The sequence below is a fragment of the Trichosurus vulpecula genome, chromosome 4 (genome assembly GCF_011100635.1).
Source record: "Trichosurus vulpecula isolate mTriVul1 chromosome 4, mTriVul1.pri, whole genome shotgun sequence".
Taxonomy (NCBI): Eukaryota; Metazoa; Chordata; class Mammalia; order Diprotodontia; family Phalangeridae; genus Trichosurus; species Trichosurus vulpecula.
This window is the reverse complement of record NC_050576.1, coordinates 296909070-296928448: the sequence shown is the minus strand read 5'-3', so window position 1 is coordinate 296928448 and position 19379 is coordinate 296909070. Positions and strand designations below refer to the sequence as shown.

General features: G+C 40.3%; 1 protein-coding gene across 2 annotated transcripts in view; it reads left to right on the top strand.

Annotated features, from left to right (window-relative positions):
- PARD3B (par-3 family cell polarity regulator beta) overlaps positions 1 to 19379 on the top strand; it is a 1291066-nt gene that overhangs the window by 805414 nt on the left and 466273 nt on the right. For both annotated transcript variants that reach the window (XM_036754801.1, XM_036754802.1), the window contains exon 15: positions 10217 to 10332. In XM_036754801.1, the coding sequence (XP_036610696.1) occupies positions 10217 to 10332 (116 nt within the window). The remainder of the gene's footprint in view (positions 1 to 10216; positions 10333 to 19379) is intronic.

The following is a 19379-nucleotide window of genomic DNA, read 5'->3' as shown; positions in this document are numbered from 1 at the left end:
TTTCTCTCAAATTTTGACTAGACCCTTAAACCTAGATCAAGGAAGAATTAGTATTGATAATTGCAATGGATAGAGTGATGACAATTGGTGCCTGTATATAGAATTATTCAACTTCTATCTTTCAATTTCCTTTGCTTACCAATAGAAAAAACTTCAGACTGGGAAATCTAGGGTAAAATGATTAGCAAGGGTTTGAAACCTTGAATAAGTGAGACTCTCAAATGTAAGAAAGCATCAAGTTGGTCTTAATGAGTTCAAGTCACCACCTACATTACTGCAGAGCCATCTATTTGCTCTAGGAGACCAGAGGGTACAGAAGATGGTATCATAGCAAAGAGACAAGGGAAAATAGATTGATAAGCAAAGAGTCAGGAAGAGTCAAAAAGTAGCAATTTAAATTTCTTCAGAAGCCCCTCTCATTGCTAATAGCTAAGAAACTTGCTAATTATAAAGCAAATTACCTAAGCAAGAAGTGCCAGATAACTTGGAAAAGGTGGGAAAGTCTGAGAGAAATATAGGAAGGAGCATTATTTTAAAAAGCTCATTCCGACCTGTTGACAGAATCCCTGGCACAACAAATTGCCTGTTTGCTTTGAGAGTCTCAGAGAACTGATGATCTCGGTGTCAGCAGGTGTGGAAGGCAAAGGGGATGAATGTTCGGATGGCTTGGAGAGATTTATGCTCGTTACAGAGCCGTGTTACCACTAGGTGTGTGCAAATGCAGATTGGTCTCCCTTTTAGTGGGGATATGGAGGGTTATCTCTTGAGTCTCCAGCTCATCTACAAGAATGAAGCATGTCCTGAAAGAAGAGAAGTAATGTTTTAAGAGGAAAACAGAGTGCCCAAAGGGAATGTGAAGGCCCCATTTAAAGCTACTAAAAGGGTCATTTGCCTTTGGCACTGCAAGATTAGAGCCAGAGTGTGCTCTTTGAGGAAGAAGGTGCTCATAATGAGGATCCCCAGCTTCTGCCAGGACAGAAGGCATCTAGAATAGGCCCTAAGAAAATGAGAACTCCCTTCTGAGGGGGACCAAGGTGGTGCTCCTGTGTTTCCCTGACATGGATAATCAGGTCTGCTGCCTTCTGAGACTCAGCAAACCTGCTGACCAATTCTCCCTTCTAGTGATTCATGGGAATATAAATGGGATCACTAAAAGGACCCTGGAACATACCTTTAGTGAATCGTAGGAAGGGATCTCAGACAGAAAACAGCACAGGCAATGCTTTCGTCACTGTTGCCATCCCTAGCTAGCGAAGGGCTTCTGAATGAAAAGGAGGATATAGGAAATAAACAGTTTAACAAGACGGTTTCAGAGAAGGGATTTGGATTTCTGGAGCAGGACTTCAAACACAGGGCTGATGGGTTCCTGAGGTAATATGGACTATATCTAATGATGGCCAGGAAAAAATAAGCAACACAACACATATGCCTGGAAGTGCTGAGGATGTAAAGAAGAGGACTTTAAACTGAAAATGGAGAGAGAGGGAGAAAACTGCCCACATATGTCAGCAAAGCCAGATGCTAGTGAGGGTAGCAAGTATGATAGGAGGGAGATGTGCAGTGCAGAAGGGCAAATACTCATGGCCCAAGGCGTCTGTATGCACATGTACATCTTACGAGTAATAAGTGAAATGACTGGAGGTCTTAAGGCAAGGAATAAATTCAACCTGTTAGACAATTCTGAGGCTTGAGAGGATGTTACCTAACTAAAATATATAAGTGGAAGGAATAAAGCAGCATGTAAATCAAGATGACAGAACTGTGGAAATTCATGAACAAGAACTGCATTTGTGTGAATCTGCCTTGGTGGAACAACAATGAAAATACGTTTTTGTAGCTCTTCGTGGTTTGTAAAGTGCTTTACAAATATTATCTATTTTTTTCCTCACAACCTACTCTAAGAGGTAGGTACTATTATTATCCCCATTATACGGATGAGAAAACTGAGGCAGACAGAGGTTAAGTGATCTCCCCAAGGTAACACAGCTAGTCAACAGCCGTGGCAGGATTAGAACCCAGGACTTCTTGACTCCAGGTCCAGTACTCTATCTACTGCGCTACCTGGCTCCCTGAGAAAGACAAAAGAAGCAATATTATAGTGGGAATCTAAAACAAAAGGAAGAAACAGATGATGAGTTCTACAAGACAGCAAAACTTGCATGGAAATAGAATCTGTTTGAATTGAACGATTCGGACAGCTACCAGAACTCTTTAGCAGCTGACAAATGTTGAACTTGCCTTAGTAGCATTTCATTCTTCAGAAGATGAAGGGATCAATAAGGAAGCCTACTACTCTGAACCTGATGCTGATCAATAAGGATATATCTATTGGCAGAGTAGAAGTGATAGGAACTATGGGATGGATTTATCACCAATCCTTCCTAGTATCTGTGAGAGATGAGGAAGGGCAACACTGAAGTACTGAGTATAGTTTGTTTTTTGGTTTTGTTTCTTTTTTGGAGGGGGGAAGGCAGGGCAATTGGGGTTAAGGGACTTGCCCAAGGTCACACAGCTAGTGAGCATGTTAAGTGTCTGAGGCTGGATTTGAACTCAGGTCCTCCTGACTCCAGGGCTGGTGCTCTACTCACCGTGCCATCTAGATGCCCCCATCAATTGTAAACTTCTGAACAGGAAAAGCTGACGCTTCCAGCAAGTGCTAAGAGCGAGAAGCAGGACTTTTGTAATTCTGTTGAGTTAAGAGGAAAATCAAAGAAGGCTCAGAAGTGGTGATTGCCTTGGATGGAGGGATAACAATTGATGACTGGACATAGGACTATTAAACTCCTGTCTTGAAGCATTTTTACCTACCAATGAGAATATTCTTCAGACTGGGAAATGTAGAAAAAAAAATTAACAGGTGACTGAAACCTTAAATAAATGAGGTAGTGGTAAGAGAGCGTCTAATCTAGTTGATCTTAATTAGTTCAAGTGCATGAATCCATGATGACCTGTATCCCAGAGTACTGAAAGAAGCCATAGATGCAAATGGTGAGCCACTGTTGATGACCTGTGGAAAATCATGGCGAATAGAAGAGGTGCTGAAGGAACAGAAATGGAAAAAATTCATAGACTTTCAAAAAAACAAAAGGTGTATTTTTAAAATTATAAGCCTTGTAGGTTTGACTTTTCTTTCTGGCAAAATTCCCAAATGCGGTATTACAGGAATGGCAAATCTCATGATATCCTTGTGGAGATCCATGGGATGGATTATAGTGTAGTTAATATTAATAATAAAGTAATAGCTGACATTTATATGGTACTTTAAAGTTTGCAAAGAGCTTACATTATCACATTAGCTCCTCCCAAGAATTCTGCAAGATAGACACCATAGGTATTATTAGCTTCATTTTGTAAGTGAAGAAATTGAATCTCAAATGGATTGTAATCTACCACAACTGGTACATGTCACAATAGGGATTTGAACCTTGACCTTTCTTGACATTTTCTCCATTATTTTGTCTAGTTTGCTACATGGCCTCTCAAGCTAGTGGATTTTGAAGTGCTTGAACAACTATATTCAGAATTTCAGTCAATTAATGGATTGAGAACAACTCAAGATTTTTGCTGCAGTAGAAAAAGCACCAAAGAAAACTGGGTTCTGGTCCTGGGTCTGTTACAGAGATTTTAGATGAGCCATGTCCATTGCTTAGCTTTCCTTGTCTGTAAACTTTTAAGAGAGAACAAGGTGATCTCAGAGTTTCCTTCCAGATCTCGAATTTTATTTTTTAATAATTCTAGGATGTTGTAATATGGACAAATGTGTGCTAAGTGGATTTAACATCGATTGAATGACCCAACCCAAAGAATAATGATTATAGATCATTGTCATCCTAGACGGCCATGAGACTATGTCATTGTTACTTCTTCTGGGCTATGCCATCAGCAAAGAAAACACAGATGGCATGTTGATAAAGTTTATGGATGACACAAAGCAGAAAGGCAGATTTCCACTCCATATAAGGAGAAACTTTTTAATTCATGAAGCTGTCCAAAAGTGCAAAGGGCTATCTCAGACTTAGGCAAATGATCAATAAAGTTCTTTCTAAATCTAACATTTCTGGGATTCAGCGAAGAGTCAGAGCAGAGATGTCAAACATGCCACCCGAGGGGCCACCTGTCTGCAACACCCTCTAGTGCAACCCAAATCAGATGAAAATATAATTGGGAAATATTTAAGAAAATAAAAATACAATAAAATATAGATAACATTATATCTTAAAACTAAGTCACCAAGTAGCCGAAAGGGATCATTATAGATAGATAGATAGGTAAAAAGATAGATAAGTGGCCCCTTAATTGTAGTTGAGTTTGATACCCCCAAGTTGGAGGATAAGTAATAGTGGTTGTCATTCTGTGTGCAAGATGGCTAGGTGACTCAATGGAGAGAGCATTGGAACTGGAGTCAGGAAGACCTGAGTTCAAATCTGGCTTCACATAATTACTAGCTGTGTGACCCTAGGCAAGTTACCTAACCTCTGACTGCCTCAGTTTTCTTGTCTGTAAAAAGGAGATAAGAAAAGCACCTATCAAGATGGTTGTAAGGATAAAATGAGATAATATTTGTAAAGCTTTTTGTAAACCTTAAAGTACTGTATAAATGCTAGCAATGATTGGTGATGGTGATGATGATGCTGAGAAAACGATGATAAAAGCCACCTGTGTCCCTTTTGTAACATCTACCTGTAAGGTAAATTCAGTGATCTGTGATAACATAGGAAATGAAGGTTTTATCAAAATATAAGTTGGTCATTGAAGGAGAGATGTTGCTTCTCCCCAAGAAAAATCTACTTATGACTTTTAAGTTGGTTAGTGCATGTGATTGAAACTGTGATTTGTAGCTAGATGTCCACCACATTGGTCTACCAGCATTTATAATTTAAACACATTGCACATGGGGGACAGCGTGCTGAGCCTGGAACTGAATTAGAGAAACATGGATTGAACTTGGAAAATTATGTGATGTTTTTGTCGATCCCAAACTCCTCATTGCCACCAAAGTCCACCTATTTAACTCACTGATGATAACATAGCAGCCATTTAAAGGTTTCAGAGCATCTTATGTATGTTCCGTCATGTGATCCTGAGGACTGCCCTGAACAGTGGGTCCTGTTACTGTCCTCTTTTTAAAGATGAGGAAACTGAGTCTCAGGTTTATGGAGTTGCCCAGAAGCATGCAGCTAGCAAGTAATTGGGGTCAGATTTGAAGGCAAGTCTTCCTGATTTTAAATCTAACGCTGCATCGCCTCCCCCCTGATGTTTATAAGGATGCAGACCATGGAATGACATGATCTGAGGAGCATCAAAATGACAAATAAACCCAAGGCAGTGTTGCCTCACGTAACAAGGGCAATCATGGTCATACGTTTCTAGCATATTACTAACAATGACTTTGCTCTCAAGAAGAGGCAAAGACAGTCTCTAGGACACGTATGACTCAAAATGAAGGTGTCATGTAGTGATAATGAGAGATGATAAATGGCTCCAGTGATACGTTGATAGCTCCAAGATTTGCTATGTGGTTTATGGGGATACATGAACAAGAAAGAACAGCTCAGGATGAGAAGGGTCTGGCTCTGCTTGGGGGAAGGTACTTATCATGATGATGGATCAGAGATCCACCAAAAGGATGCTCATTAGAACATGAGCTTTCTAAGGGCAGGGCCTTTGTTTTTGCCTTGCTTGTATACCCAGTACTTAGCACACTGCCAGGCACACAGTAAACATTTAATAAATGTCTGATGACTGACTGACCATTTTGCTTGACTCACATGTTTCAGATGACTTTTAAACTCATATCTTTATTTCTGCTTCACTTTTGAAATCTCAGACACCACAAGGATTTTGTGAAAATTACCCTTCTGGCCATCACGGAATCAAATGAGAAAGTCTGAGTAACTCTAGCCCTTTTGTGATTAATTAACAGCTTCACATCAGCTGTTCAGAGCAGTTGGTAGAAAAAGCACCTCACAGCTGAAGTGTTTTTTTCATTTTAAAAAATGAAAATTTGTTTATTCTCCTGGACACCCTTCATGCCTTATAAACATAGAACCTCTATTCAAGGACATTTTGTTGCCAATCCTTGTGACCCATTTTGACTGCCATGTTGACTTCATTTTCTACCTGGCTGCTCACCTGGACTTCACCATTATCTCCAGAAACATATCTTCCTGCAAGATCAAATGAACTCTAAAACTCACTCCTCCTCAGTAGCTCCTGTCTCTGGGGTTCCATCTTCCCTGTGATAGGAGAGGGTGGAGAGTAGACATTCTGGAGAGCTCCTCCCATATCTTGGCACATAGTAAGTGCCAAATAAATGTTTATTGCCTGATTGACTGACATCCCTGTTCTATTGAACTAGGCCCTCATTTTTTCATTCAAGGCTTACTTTTATTTTAAAATAGCCAAACCAGCAATACTAAAGTACAAGAAAATAGAACAACCCTTAAAAATTCTAGGTGAGTTTAAATTTCTGGGATGGAGGGACAAGTATTGGAAAACCTTGGAAGGAGATTAAGAAATATTAGGGCATCATGATAGAGTAGAAAGAACGTTGGGTTTGAAGTCAGGACACCTGAGTTCAAATCCCAACACTGTCATCTATGTGACTTTGTATGTGTTATACTTTCTTTCTAGGGGTCAGTTTTCCCATCTGTAAATTGAGGGAGTTGAACTAGATTTCATAAATGACTTGTTCCTGTATTTCTGAGAAAAACCATAGTCCAGGATTTTTCCCTAAATTTAAGAACCAAGTGGATACCATCGTAGCTTAAATTGTGAAGAGAGGTAGCCAGTTGTAGCTGGAAGTTCAAGGACATGATATTCATCGACTGCTGGACTGTTTTCCCCAGGACAATCCAACAACAGTCTTGTCTTTGGGGAAATAGAGGAAGATTAATGCAAATTCAAGGCCCATCCAGGATACCCTCATGACAAAACTTAAGACAGAGATGTTCAAATATTTAGAAGATACTAAAGAGTCTAAAGAGAAACATTCTAACCATGACTGGAGGGAGAGGTTGGGGTGGAGGGCTAATCATTTGATCTCAAAAATCCATGCTTGATGCAGAGAAATTGACCGTGAGGAAATGATACCAAAAATAAATATGCTTGGGGCAGATTCTAAAAATAATAATAAATGTAGCTAGCATTCTTGTAACACTCTAAGATACCACTTCACAGATATGTCATTTTATTCTTAAAATAACCCTGGGAGATAGGTGTTCTGTGGAGAAAGGTTAAGTGATTTTCCTAGGTCATGCCATCAGTTTCTCAGATGCCCTTCTAAATTCTATGAACTTGATGATGGCCCTACTATTTTCTTTTGGTGGGGAGGGGAGGTGAGGCAGTCGGGGTTAAGTGACTGGCCCAAGGTCATACAGCTGGTAAGTGTCAAGAGTCTGAGGCCAGATTTGAATTCAGATCCTCCTGACTCCAAGGCTGGTGCTCTATCCACTGTGCCACCTAGCTGCACCCTACTATTATTTTTTAAAATTCTTCTTATCAGAATCTAAACTGCATGAGGCTGAAGACTATGTTTTCATATGTCTTCAAATTCAGCGCCTTGTGCAGTAATGGACACATAATACTTATGCCGTTAATATTTGTTCAGTAACTGAATATAAGAATCTAAATGTTGGACAAATTTAGAGTTTCATCATTGGCATGTGGTACCTAGTTAGGCCCCAAAGTTGCGAAAACGTATCATTATCAAGTCTGACATTATCGGACCTATTCCCAATCCTAACCTTTGGTTTAGTTATTTGAGACATAGCCAAGAACTTAGAGCAACCCTAAATAAATAAATAAATGAAATCCTCAGGAATAGATATCACAAAGTCCATATGCTAAAGCTCATGGATTTTGTTCACAGGCTAGCCTCTCAAATCCTTGCTCAAGACATAATTATTCTTACTTTACATGTGATCCCAACAAGTTTAATTATCCCCACTCCCACCCTGCAGTGAATGAAAAGCAGTAAATCAGTAGAGGAGAAGGAATAATACCAAAAGGATATTGACAATAAGAAGAGATGACAGCTAACTGGTACATAACAAGAAAACCATTAAAAAGCAATAATTTATAAAGAAAAAAAGTCTGAGCTCCTTAATGACTGATGACATCATGGTTTATAGGCAATGACTGATGTTTATTATAATGACCTTGAATCATCATGGAAAAGTTAAAATGTGTTCACAGCATTCTGATTAAGAAGTCCAAAGAGCTTGAATGTGCTTTAGGAAGTTTCCATTCAAAGCAGTTAAAATTGAAAAGGTTCCTGCATTTAAGAAGGTAAAAAAAAAAAAATTAATACAAATTCATGGCTACATAGTGCTTTAAGGTTTACAAAGTACTTCTCCCCTCCACCGCTCCTCCCAAAAAAGCTTTAGTAGCTTCATCTTAAAGATGAGTAAGTTCACAGAGACTATTACTTGCCTGAAGTCAAAAAGATAGTTAGGATAGGACCCAAATCCACACCCTCTGACTCCCAAACTGCTTTTCCCGCTATATATAGTCCAGAAAAGTCAGAAGCACAGAATCATTCATTACTTAAGAGTTTTCCCCAGGGCAGCTGGGTGGTGTGGTGAGCAGAGTCCTGGAGTCAGGAGGACCTGAATTCAAATCCAGTCTCAGACACTTACTAGCTGTGTGACCCTGGACAAGTCACTTTACTGTGTGACCCTGGACAAGTCACTTAACCCAGATTACCTCCAAAAAAAGAATCTTCACTAACCATGGTTTTACTTGGATATCACCTGCTTGCTTCTAGTCTCTCTCTACTCCATTCTACCCATGCCAAAGTGATATTCCCAAAGCACAGGTCTGATCATTTCAGGTCGAATCAAGAATCTCCAATAGCTGCCTGTGGCCTCTAGGGTGTAAAATACAAACCTTTCTCTTTAGTACTTAAAGCCTCCATCTGCTCCAGTGTATGCTTCCACACTTACTAAACATCCTTCTTCATATACTCTGTAGTCTAGCCACACTGCCCAAAGTGCTACTCCATCTCTCATCGTTCCACTTTGGCAAAGGCTTTCCATGCCTGGAATGCACTCCCTCCTCACTTTCACTTTCAGGAATCCTCATCCTTCCTCAGACTTGAGCTCTTACCACCTCCTACATGAGACCATTCCTCCTCTGCATAGCTACTCATCCCCCACTCGTTCACCCAAATTACCATTCTGTGTTTACTTGGCATATTATTTGTATCTATGTATATATGTTATTTCCCCCCCAGTAGACTCTAAACTTTTTGAGGGAAGGGAGTGTTTTGTTTTCATCTTTATATCCCCGGTGCCTAGAACAGTTCTTGGTACACAGTAGGTGCTTAATAAATGTTTTTTTTAAATTGATCAAAATTGAATGAAATGGTTAGTTTTCAGAATACTTAGTGGTAGAATTTCTACAAATATCTTTAGTCTCTATATAGGGTAGGAAGAATTTTTCTTCAATAATTTTCTTAAACTATCTATCTTCCTCTCCCAAAAGGGAAGTAAATGAAATATTCATCAGGAATAAAATGCTTTGAAATGTGCTGTAAGTTCTAGAAATTGTACAGTGGGTATTTGATCTGTTTTGTGTCAGCATCTTCAGCTGGGTTTCTCTTTCCCTTTCCTCCCCCAACCTCCTTTAGAATAGTTGCTGAACTCTGCACAAACATGGGTGGTTGGGGCATGAGGGTGTATGTGTGTGTGTGTGTCTGAAATAGACTTAAATATGGTACTTTTAAAAGTAAAACCAAACCAAAACAAAAATCTCCTGCAGTCATCAGCCATATAGCAGATGACATTCATTGAAAGGGATGGAATTTTTACTTGTGCTGAAACTCTCACATGTCTTCCAAGAAGCACAATCTATTTGGGAGCCTCCTTTCATGTTGCAATGCTTGGCAGGACTGGGAGACCTTCGAGGCAGGGCCTTTGCCTGGGGATAAATTGGAGGAGTTGCTGCCTCCTTCTTTGATATTATATATAATGCAGAAGAATTCCATTTTACGTAAAGCAGTAAAGAGTTAAACAGATAATAGGAAAGTGAATATCTTTATTTAAATGTGTAACATTGATAGAAGGCATGCAAATGGCATAGAAGCTGCAGAATTAATGATTAGTTTTAAATGTGCAGTCCGTGAATCAGGGATTTGCTCCTAATGAGAACTTTTCAACTTATTTTTGAAGTTTTTCACCAGCATCTAAATATTTTGTATGGCTTCCTTCCACAGCTCAGTAGAGGATTCAGCAGTATATTGTGCTGGTCAGCAAATCAACTTCAGATCCCTGACACCAGCCAAACAGCCTGAATCAATTCATCTGAAAGCCTCAAAGAGCATGGACCTTGGTAAGAGAGGGTGGGGTCACACTTTGGTCAACTTTTAGCCTTAGCACATCTATCTTCTTGAATTCCCTACTTTTGTTTCTTAAACACATGCCTTAGAGAGCAAGATCTACTGAGAACAAGAGGAAGGTGTGATGATCATCAGCATTTTCTGCCCTCCATTCTACCATCTAACTGGAATTACCCTCAAAATGGAGAGGAGGGGTAAATGATTAATCTTTATCAAGTAGATTACAGAGACTCATCCTCTGTCTTTTATTTTTATTTTAGAGAGAATAAACTAGATTCTGAATGTTAGATCCAGAAAGGACTTTTAGATCATCTAGTCCCAACCCTTCATTTGACATGTCATATAAAGAGACTAAATGCCAGAGTGGAAATGACTTTCCCAAGGTCATGCAGCTAGATTCCAGCAAATCCAGATTTCCTAATCACTAGGTCCATGAGCTCATTAAATCATAGCACAGCTAATGCCTTAGCTTAGAAGATAACATGATTTCATTTGTGTGGGTCTATAGGTATTAAAATTCATGAAGTAGATTTTTTAAAATTCTTGAAATCTTGGCAGGGAAGAACTCTTGAATCCAGTGTGATACAAATGAAAGAACCCTAGCTCTGGACTCCAGTGATTTTGGTTCATATCCTACTTAGGCATATATGTTACTCAACCTCCCTGGGCTTCTTCAGTCATCTCACCTGAAAAATGAGGAGGTTAAACTACATGGCCTCTAGGGGTCCTTCTAGCTTCCAAAGCTATCATTGTATAATCCCTTCAGAATTTTCTTTTCTGCTGTTTTGTTCCCAACCCCTATTTAGGCATCTTGCCAGCCCAAGGAATATTGCTATTTTTTTTTATTAGCAAACCTTAGGAGTTAGTTCATTGACCGCTCCCCCTGCCACCCTACCCCACCCTATCCCCTTTGTTGCTACCACTTCTCTGTTTACTGGGTTTCCTATGATCTAGCTGAGATTCCAAGAAAGGAAGCCACCATTTTTCCTGTATCTCTTGCCCCAGTTGCCAAAAATAACACAACCCTTCTTAGTTTTTCTTTCCTAGTACTCATGGCAGGGAGCTAAATGCCAAGGGATATGGTTTATAACTTCACAATAGTGTTAGAAATAAACCCTGATCCTCTGTGCCAATTCTGGGTGTCTCTTTAGATCTCTCTTCCTTCTTAGTTTGCTCCTTCAGGCGGATCTTGCCCTTGATGTTACCTTAGTTGTTCTTATTTAGTTGATTGATTCCTTTAGCCAGTTTGTTCAGGATCCACCTTCCAAAATCTGCCTTGCTAACTTCAATTCCTGAGGTAGCACCTGGAGCCTTGGGCTTGTAATCCTCTCTTAGACATTTCTCAATTCAATCTAGCTTCAAGGCCTAAGGGTATGGTGCCTCCCTAACTCTAAACTTGCTGAACATATGCCCCCAAGTTCCCCCTACAAGCGTACCTTGGTTCAGTGAAAAGAGAGATTCTTTCCCATATGGCCCCAGAAGCTCTTCCCACCATGGACTCTGGGCCTTAGGTTTTTCTTACTCTTTTCCTATGGCTCTCAGGGCTCCATCCCCTGTGAATTCTTTCTCTCACTCACCTATGACCTGCCCTCTCAATTCCTGATTGATCTGCCTGAAGCAAATTCCCTAGCTGCATTCTAACAGTTAATTCTACCTTTGATGATTAAGTGGCCTCTTCTGCCTCTTATTTCTGAGACAGGTGTCTTGCCTAAAGTCCTTGGACCTTAGCCTAGAGCTGAAACTTCATTCCCTAAACCAGGTTCTTTCTGGCCCCACTCCCAACTTGAAGTTTCCTTCCAGGCCAATGAACTCCTATTATTCTGTCTTAGCACCCGCTATGGGTTCTCCCCAAGTTGGGTGCTCACTGGCTAAGTCTTGTGGGGTTTAATTCCTGTGGCAGTGATAAGTTTTGAAAGAGGCCTTGGTAGAGGCCTGCCTCTACCATGTTGAATTCTGGGTGTTCTTAGACTTCTAGCTCATGGAAACATCCCCTTTAAATGACCATAGCTGTGGATGGGCTGATGTGGGCAGCCATGAGGTTCCTATATAAGTTTCAAGGGCTTCTGGCCAGGTCACCCTCTTAAAAAGATGACATCCAGGCATACTGCAGTACTCTTTTGGGGAGCATTCTGTTGAGATCTTTATAGGAAAGTTGTTAAAGAAGTATGCAAATTTAAAATAAATTCTGAATGAAATGTTAATTGCATTTGGAATGCTAGCAGGCATGGTACTGCAAAGATTCTGATTTCTTAAGGTTTATTGCATATTTCATTAGTAACAAGGAGAAAACTGAATAACCAAAATTGTATCTGATGGCTTAATAAATAGTGCTTTTCTGTTGCTACATTTACAGTTGTTCAGACAAATGTCCAATCATGATGAAACCAGAGAAATTGATTCTATTTTCTATAAGCTAACTTGATCACTAGATATCTTCCTTCTAATCATGTATAGTCAGGGTCTGGTGGAGAAACACAGTAGAAAAATGCCTTAGATCATAGCAGTGATCACAGAACATTTGCAAGGCCAAAGGCCTTTAACTAATAAAGGGTGTAAAGAAGGTCTTTTGTCACTATCCATTAGGTCATTTCTATAAACAGGAAAGAATATGTCAGACTTACAAAGTGCCTTGCAGATTTGTCCTTCGGTCTTTCATTTTCCACTTGAGAAAGAAGGTGAATGGGTAGTGACTATTATTAATTGCTAGTGGAAAATTCTAATAGCATTTTGAGAATCTAAGGGCACAAAGAGACTGATATAGCCCTCCAAAAATCTTGGGATCAGAACAAAATCAGTGGAGTCTTTTATAAAGTAAAAGCAGGACCTCAGGAAAAAAACAAGACTAGATGTTCGGCTACCAAAAACGAAAAGAAACAAAATCCCCAGCTAACTAAACTACTCCAAGAGCCTAAAGCTACCTATTCTCCACTTTTTAGTTTTCTGTATACATAGAGATTTGGTGCTGGAAGGTATCTTAGATATCGTCTGGTTCAATTCTCTCATTTTACAGTTGAGGTAACAGGAGTCCAGAGAGATCTTCCCCAAGGTCATACAACCAGTAAGAGCTAGAATTCTGTGCCAGATCCTCCAATCCCAAACCCAGCCATCTGTGGACAGATTGCTTTTGTAGGTTCTCTCCTGTGGAACAAGATAGTTCTTAGGTTAGTTAGCAATTGCCCACTGCATTTCCGAGGTGCTGTCACAAGGAAATTACTAATAGTTGTAGTACTTTTTCCATTTAAAAAATCATATGGATCATAAGCCATTTTCCTTAAGATACAAGTGTCAAACTAAAAGCATTGAATAAGGTATGCCACATAATATCAGAAGCTAATAACATATTCTAAATACTTTATTTTTTTAACCCGAACACAACATAGCAGAAGGTCTAATGTATTAATGCTCTAGGTGCAGGAAGCTTTTGGAACCAAGATAGGTGGATAGCTCCACATTTAAGTGACTCCAATACCCCACTAACCTCATCGTTCTTGTACTTGGCTTTCCTCTCTCTAAGGGGAATGATCTGCTCAGATTCCATAGAATGTCAGCCCCTTGAAGGTAGGGGCTGTAGCAACAATTTGGCTAGTAGCTGTTGTGGGGGTGAAAGACTTAACACTAGCCCAACAACAAGAGCCGCCAGTGCCAGTACAGGTTCTTTGATCTGTTTTACTAAGTAAAGCAACATTAAGGGGTTAACAATCTTACTTTAATCCAACATACAAATATCATTCACTTAGTTCAGGAGGAAAAGCCAGCAACCTGAACTTCAGAGCAAATACAAACAAATCACAAACATACATTATAAACAGACCAAATCACAATTCATAGTTACCAGGAAAGCATCAACATCTGGGTTCACAAGGCCGGAGGCTCTTACAGAGGCTGCCCAGAGTCCCATGCCACACTTCCAGTGGCTAAGAGCCCCAACCTTTGAGCCATTATACTCTGTTCAGGGCTAAAAGGATTCACACCTAGTTAGTGAAAGGGTGTATGCCTGGGGCTTTGCACCTAGTAAAGCTCAAAGATAATTAATTTAGCATTATAAAACAGTAAAATAATTTCCAATACAGGGGCTTATCCTGTGTTTTTGCTCTTCATAGCCTGATAGTCATAGCTTAGTGCATGATATACTAGACCCTTAATAGATAATAATAGTTAGCATTTACTGACCCAGAGGTAGCACACCAAAACTACTTGTGTAGATATGGGTTTTTCATTTTTTGGCAATGCCCAGAGCTCTTTTAGCTTTTCATTCAGCAATGTAAAACAACAAAATAATAATAATTTATTTATTATTTATTTATTTATTAACTTATGTGTTTTTATTAAAACTGATTGATGTCTCTGAAATAGTCCTCATTTTATTTTTTTATTTTTTTTATTTGAAAATCTATTTTTTTATTTAATATATTTAGTTTTCACCATTGATTTTCACAAGAGTTTGAATTACAAATTTTCTCCCCATTTCTACCCTCCCCCCCCACTCCAAGATGGCATATATTCTGGTTGCCCTGTTCCCCAGTCAGCCCTCCCTTCTGTCACCCCACTCCCCTCCCGTCCCCTTTTCCCTTTCTTTCTTGTAGAGCAAGATAAATTTCTACGCCCCATTGCCTGTGTACCTTATTTTTTAGTTCCATGAAAAACTTTTTTTTTTGTTTTTGAACATCTGTTTTTAAAACTTTGAGTTCCAAATTCTCTCCTCTCTTCCCTTCCCACCCACCATCCCTAAGAAGTCAAGCAATTCAACATAGGCCACATGCATATCATTATGTAAAACCCTTCCACAATACTCATGTTGTGAAAGACTCACTATATTTTGCTCCTTCCTAACCTATCCCCCTTTATGGAATTTTCTCCCTTGACCCTGTCCCCTTTCGAAAGTGTTTGTTTTTTATTACCTCCACCCCCATCTGCCCTCCCTTCTATCATCCCCCCTTTTTTATCTTCTTCTTCCTCCTTTTTTCCTGAGGGGTAAGTTACCCAGTTGAGTATGTATGGTATTCCCTCCTCAGGTCAAATCTGATGAGAGCAAGATTCACTCATTCCCCCTCACCTGACTTCTCTTCCCTTCCTACAGAATTGCTTTTTCTTGCCACTTTTATGTGAGATAATTTACCCCATTCTATCTCTATCTCCCTCTCTCAATATATTCCTCTCTCATCCCTTAATTTGATTTTATTTCTTTTAGATATCTTCCCTTCATCTTCAACTCACACTGTGCCCTCTCTCTTTCTCTCTCTCTATATATATGCACATACATATATACATACATACACACTCACATATATATATGTATACATAAACATATATAAGTATATATATATATATGTATATGTACATATATAAGAATATTCCCTCCAGCTACCCTAATACTGAGGTCTCATGAATCTTACACATCATCTTTCCATGTAGGAATGTAAACAAAACAGTTCAACTTTAGTAAGTCCCTTGCAATTTCTTTTTCTTGATTACCTTTTCATGCTTCTCTTGATTCTTGTGTTTGAAAGTCAAATTTTCTATTCAGCTCTGGGTCTTTTCACTGTGAAAGCTTGAAAGTCTTCTGTTTTATTGAAAGTCCGTATTTTGCCTCAGAGCATGATACTCAGTTTTGCTGGGTAGGTGATTCTTGGTTTTAATCCTAGGTCCATTGACCTCCAGAATATCATATTCCAATCCTTCGATCTCTTAATGTAGAAGCTGCTAGATCATAGGTTATTCTGATTGTGTTTCCACAATACTCAAATTGTTTCTTTCTGGCTGTTTGCAGTATTTTCTCCTTGATCTGGGAGCTCTGGAATTTGGCGACAATATTCCTGGGAGATTTCTTTTCAGGATCTAATTGAGGAGGCGATCAATGGATTCTTTCAATTTCTATTTTGCCCTGTGGCTTTAGAATATCAGGGCAATTCTCCTTGATAATTTCTTGAAAGATGATATCTAGGCTCTTTTTTTGATCATGGCTTTCAGGTAGTCCAATAATTTTTAAATTATCTCTCCTGGATCTATTTTCCAGGTCAGTGGTTTTTCCAGTGAGATATTTTACATTGTCTTCCGTTTTTTCATTCCTTTGGTTCTGTTTTATAATATCTTGATTTCTCATCAAGTCACTAGCTTTCAATTGCTCCAATCTAATTTTTAAGGGAGTATTTTCTTCAGTGGTCTTTTGGACCTCCTTTTCCATTTGGCTAATTCTGCCTTTCAAGGCATTCTTCTCCTCATTGGCTTTTTGGAACTCTCTTGCCATTTGAGTTAGTCTGTTTTTTAAGGTGTTGTTTTCTTCAGTGTATTTTTGGCATTTTTTTGGGTCTCCTTTAGCAAGTCATTGACTTGTTTTTCATGGTTTTCTCGCCTCCTTCTCATTTCTCTTCCCAACTTTTCCTCTACTTCTCTAACTTGCTTTTCCAAATCCTTTTTGCCTCTTCCATGGCCTGAGACCAGTTCATGTTTTCCTTGGAGGCTTTTGTTGTATGCTCTATGACTTGATTTCTTCTGGCTGAATGTTTTGGTCTTCTTTGTCACCAAAGAAGGATTCCAGAGTCTGAGAATCTGGGCGCGTTTTTGCTTCCTGGCCATATTCCCAACCAACTAACTTGACCCTTGAGTTTTTCAGTGGGGTATGACTGCTTGTAGACTAAAGAGTTCTATGTTCCACCTTGGGGGGATGTGCCAGCTCTGCCACACCAGCACTCTTCCTTCCCCAAGAACCCCCAACCCAGACTAGGCATAGCTCTTCAGCAGGCTGCGCACTCCGCAGCTTAATTCCTCCCACTAGGTGGGCCTGGGGCTGGAAGCAACTGCAGCTGTAGTTCTGTAGTTGCCCCACCTCTGCTGCCACCGGTGCGGTAGCTGAACTGGGAACTCTTTCCACTCCCGCAGCTTTTCCCGCTAACCTTCTCTGTTGTCTTTGGTGTTTGTGGGTTGAGAAGTCTGGTAACTACTTCAGCTCACTGATTCAGGGCGCTAGGGAACGCTCCGCCTGGCTACTGGTCTGGTTGGTCCACGCTGCTCACGCTGGGCTCTGCTCCGCTCCGCTATGCTCCCAGCTCTGTGCGGGATAGACCTCACCCAGAGACCATCCAGGCTGTCCTGGATTGGAGCCCTGCTTCCCTCTGCTCTTTTGTGGGTTCTACAGTTCTAGAATTGGTTCAGAGCCATTTTTATAGGTTTTTGGAGGGACTTGGAGGGGAGCTCACACTAGTCCCTGCTTTTCAGCCGCCATCCAATAGTCCTCATTTTAACAGAAGTTCTTTTCTTTAAAGATTGAAAATACTCCTTGTGCAAGATGGCATCTGGTAAGAAGGAACTAGTGTGAGCTCCGTACCGAGTCCCTCCAAAAACCTATAAAAATGGCTCTGAACCAATTCTAGAACGGCAGAACCCACAAAACAGCAGAGGGAAGCAGGGCTCCAGCCCAGGACAGCCTGAATGGTCTCTGGGTGAGGTCTATCCCACACAGAGCTGGGAGCTGGGAGCTGGGAACAGAGTGGAGCAGAACCCAGCCTGAACGGCGTGGACCATCCAGACCAGAAGCTGGGCAGTGGGGGCCCTAGCGCCCTGGATCAGTGAGCTGCGGCAGTTACAAGACTCCTTAACCCACAAACACCAAAGACTGCGGAGAAGGTTAGTGGGAAAAGCTGCGGGAGTAGAAGGAGTTCGCAGTTTGGCTTCCAGCCCCGGGGGCAGCGGAGGTGGGGCAGCCACAGCTGTTGTTGCTTCCGGCTCCAGGCCCACCTGGTGGGAGGAATTAAGTGGTGGATCAGAGCAGGAGTGTAGAGCCTGCTGAAGATCTAAGCCCAGTCCGGGTTGGGGGTTGGGGAAGGAGCAGTGATGGTGTGGCAGAGCTGGCACCTCCCCCCCAAACGTGGAACATAGAACTCTGTAGTCTACAAGCAGTCATACCCCACTGAAAAACTCAAAGGTCAAGTTAGTTGGCTGGTAATATGGCCAGGCAGCGAAAACGCACCCAGATTCAGTCTCAGACTTTGCATTCTTTCTTTGCTGAACAAAGAAGACCAAAACATACAGCCTAAAGAAGTCAACAAAGTGCAAGAGCCTACACCAACAGCCTCCAAGAAAAGCATGAACTGGTCCCAGGCCATGGAAGAGCTCAAAAAGGATTTGGAAAAGCAAGTTAGAGAAGTAGAGGAAAAATTGGGAAGAGAAATGAGAATGATGCGAGAAAACCATGAAAAACAAGTCAATGACTTGCTAAAGGAGACCCAAAAAAATGCCGAAAAATACACTGAAGAAAACAACACCTTAAAAAACAGACTAACTCAAATGGCAAAAGAGCTCCAAAAAGCCAATGAGGAGAAGAATGCCTTGAAAGGCAGAATTAGCCAAATGGAAAAGGAGGTCCAAAAGACCACTGAAGAAAATACTACTTTAAAAATTAGATTGGAGCAAGTGGAAGCTAGTGATTTTATGAGAAATCAAGATATTATAAAACAGAACCAAAGGAATGAAAAAATGGAAGATAATGTGAAATATCTCCTTGGAAAAACCACTGACCTGGAAAATAGATCCAGGAGAGATAATTTAAAAATTATTGGACTACCTGACAGTCATGATCAAACAAAGAGCCTAGATATCATTTTTCAAGAAATTATCAAGGAGAACTGCCCTGATATTCTAAAGCCACCGGGCAAAATAGAAATTGAAAGAATCCATCAATCGCCTCCTCAAATAGATCCCAAAAAGAAATCTCCCAGGAATATTGTTGCCAAATTCCAGAGCTCCCAGATCAAGGAGAAAATACTGCAAACAACCAGAAAGAAACAATTTGAGTATTGTGGAAACCCAATCAGAATAACCCAAGATCTGGCAGCCTCTACATTAAGAGATCGAAGGGCTTGGAATACGATATTCCGGAGGTCAATGGAGCTAGGATTAAAACCTAGAATCACCTACCCAGCAAAACTGAGTATCATGCTCCAAGGCAAAATATGGATTTTCAATAAAATAGAGGACTTTCAAGCTTTCTCAGTGAAAAGACCAGAACTGAATAGAAAATTTGACTTTCAAACACAAGAATCAAGAG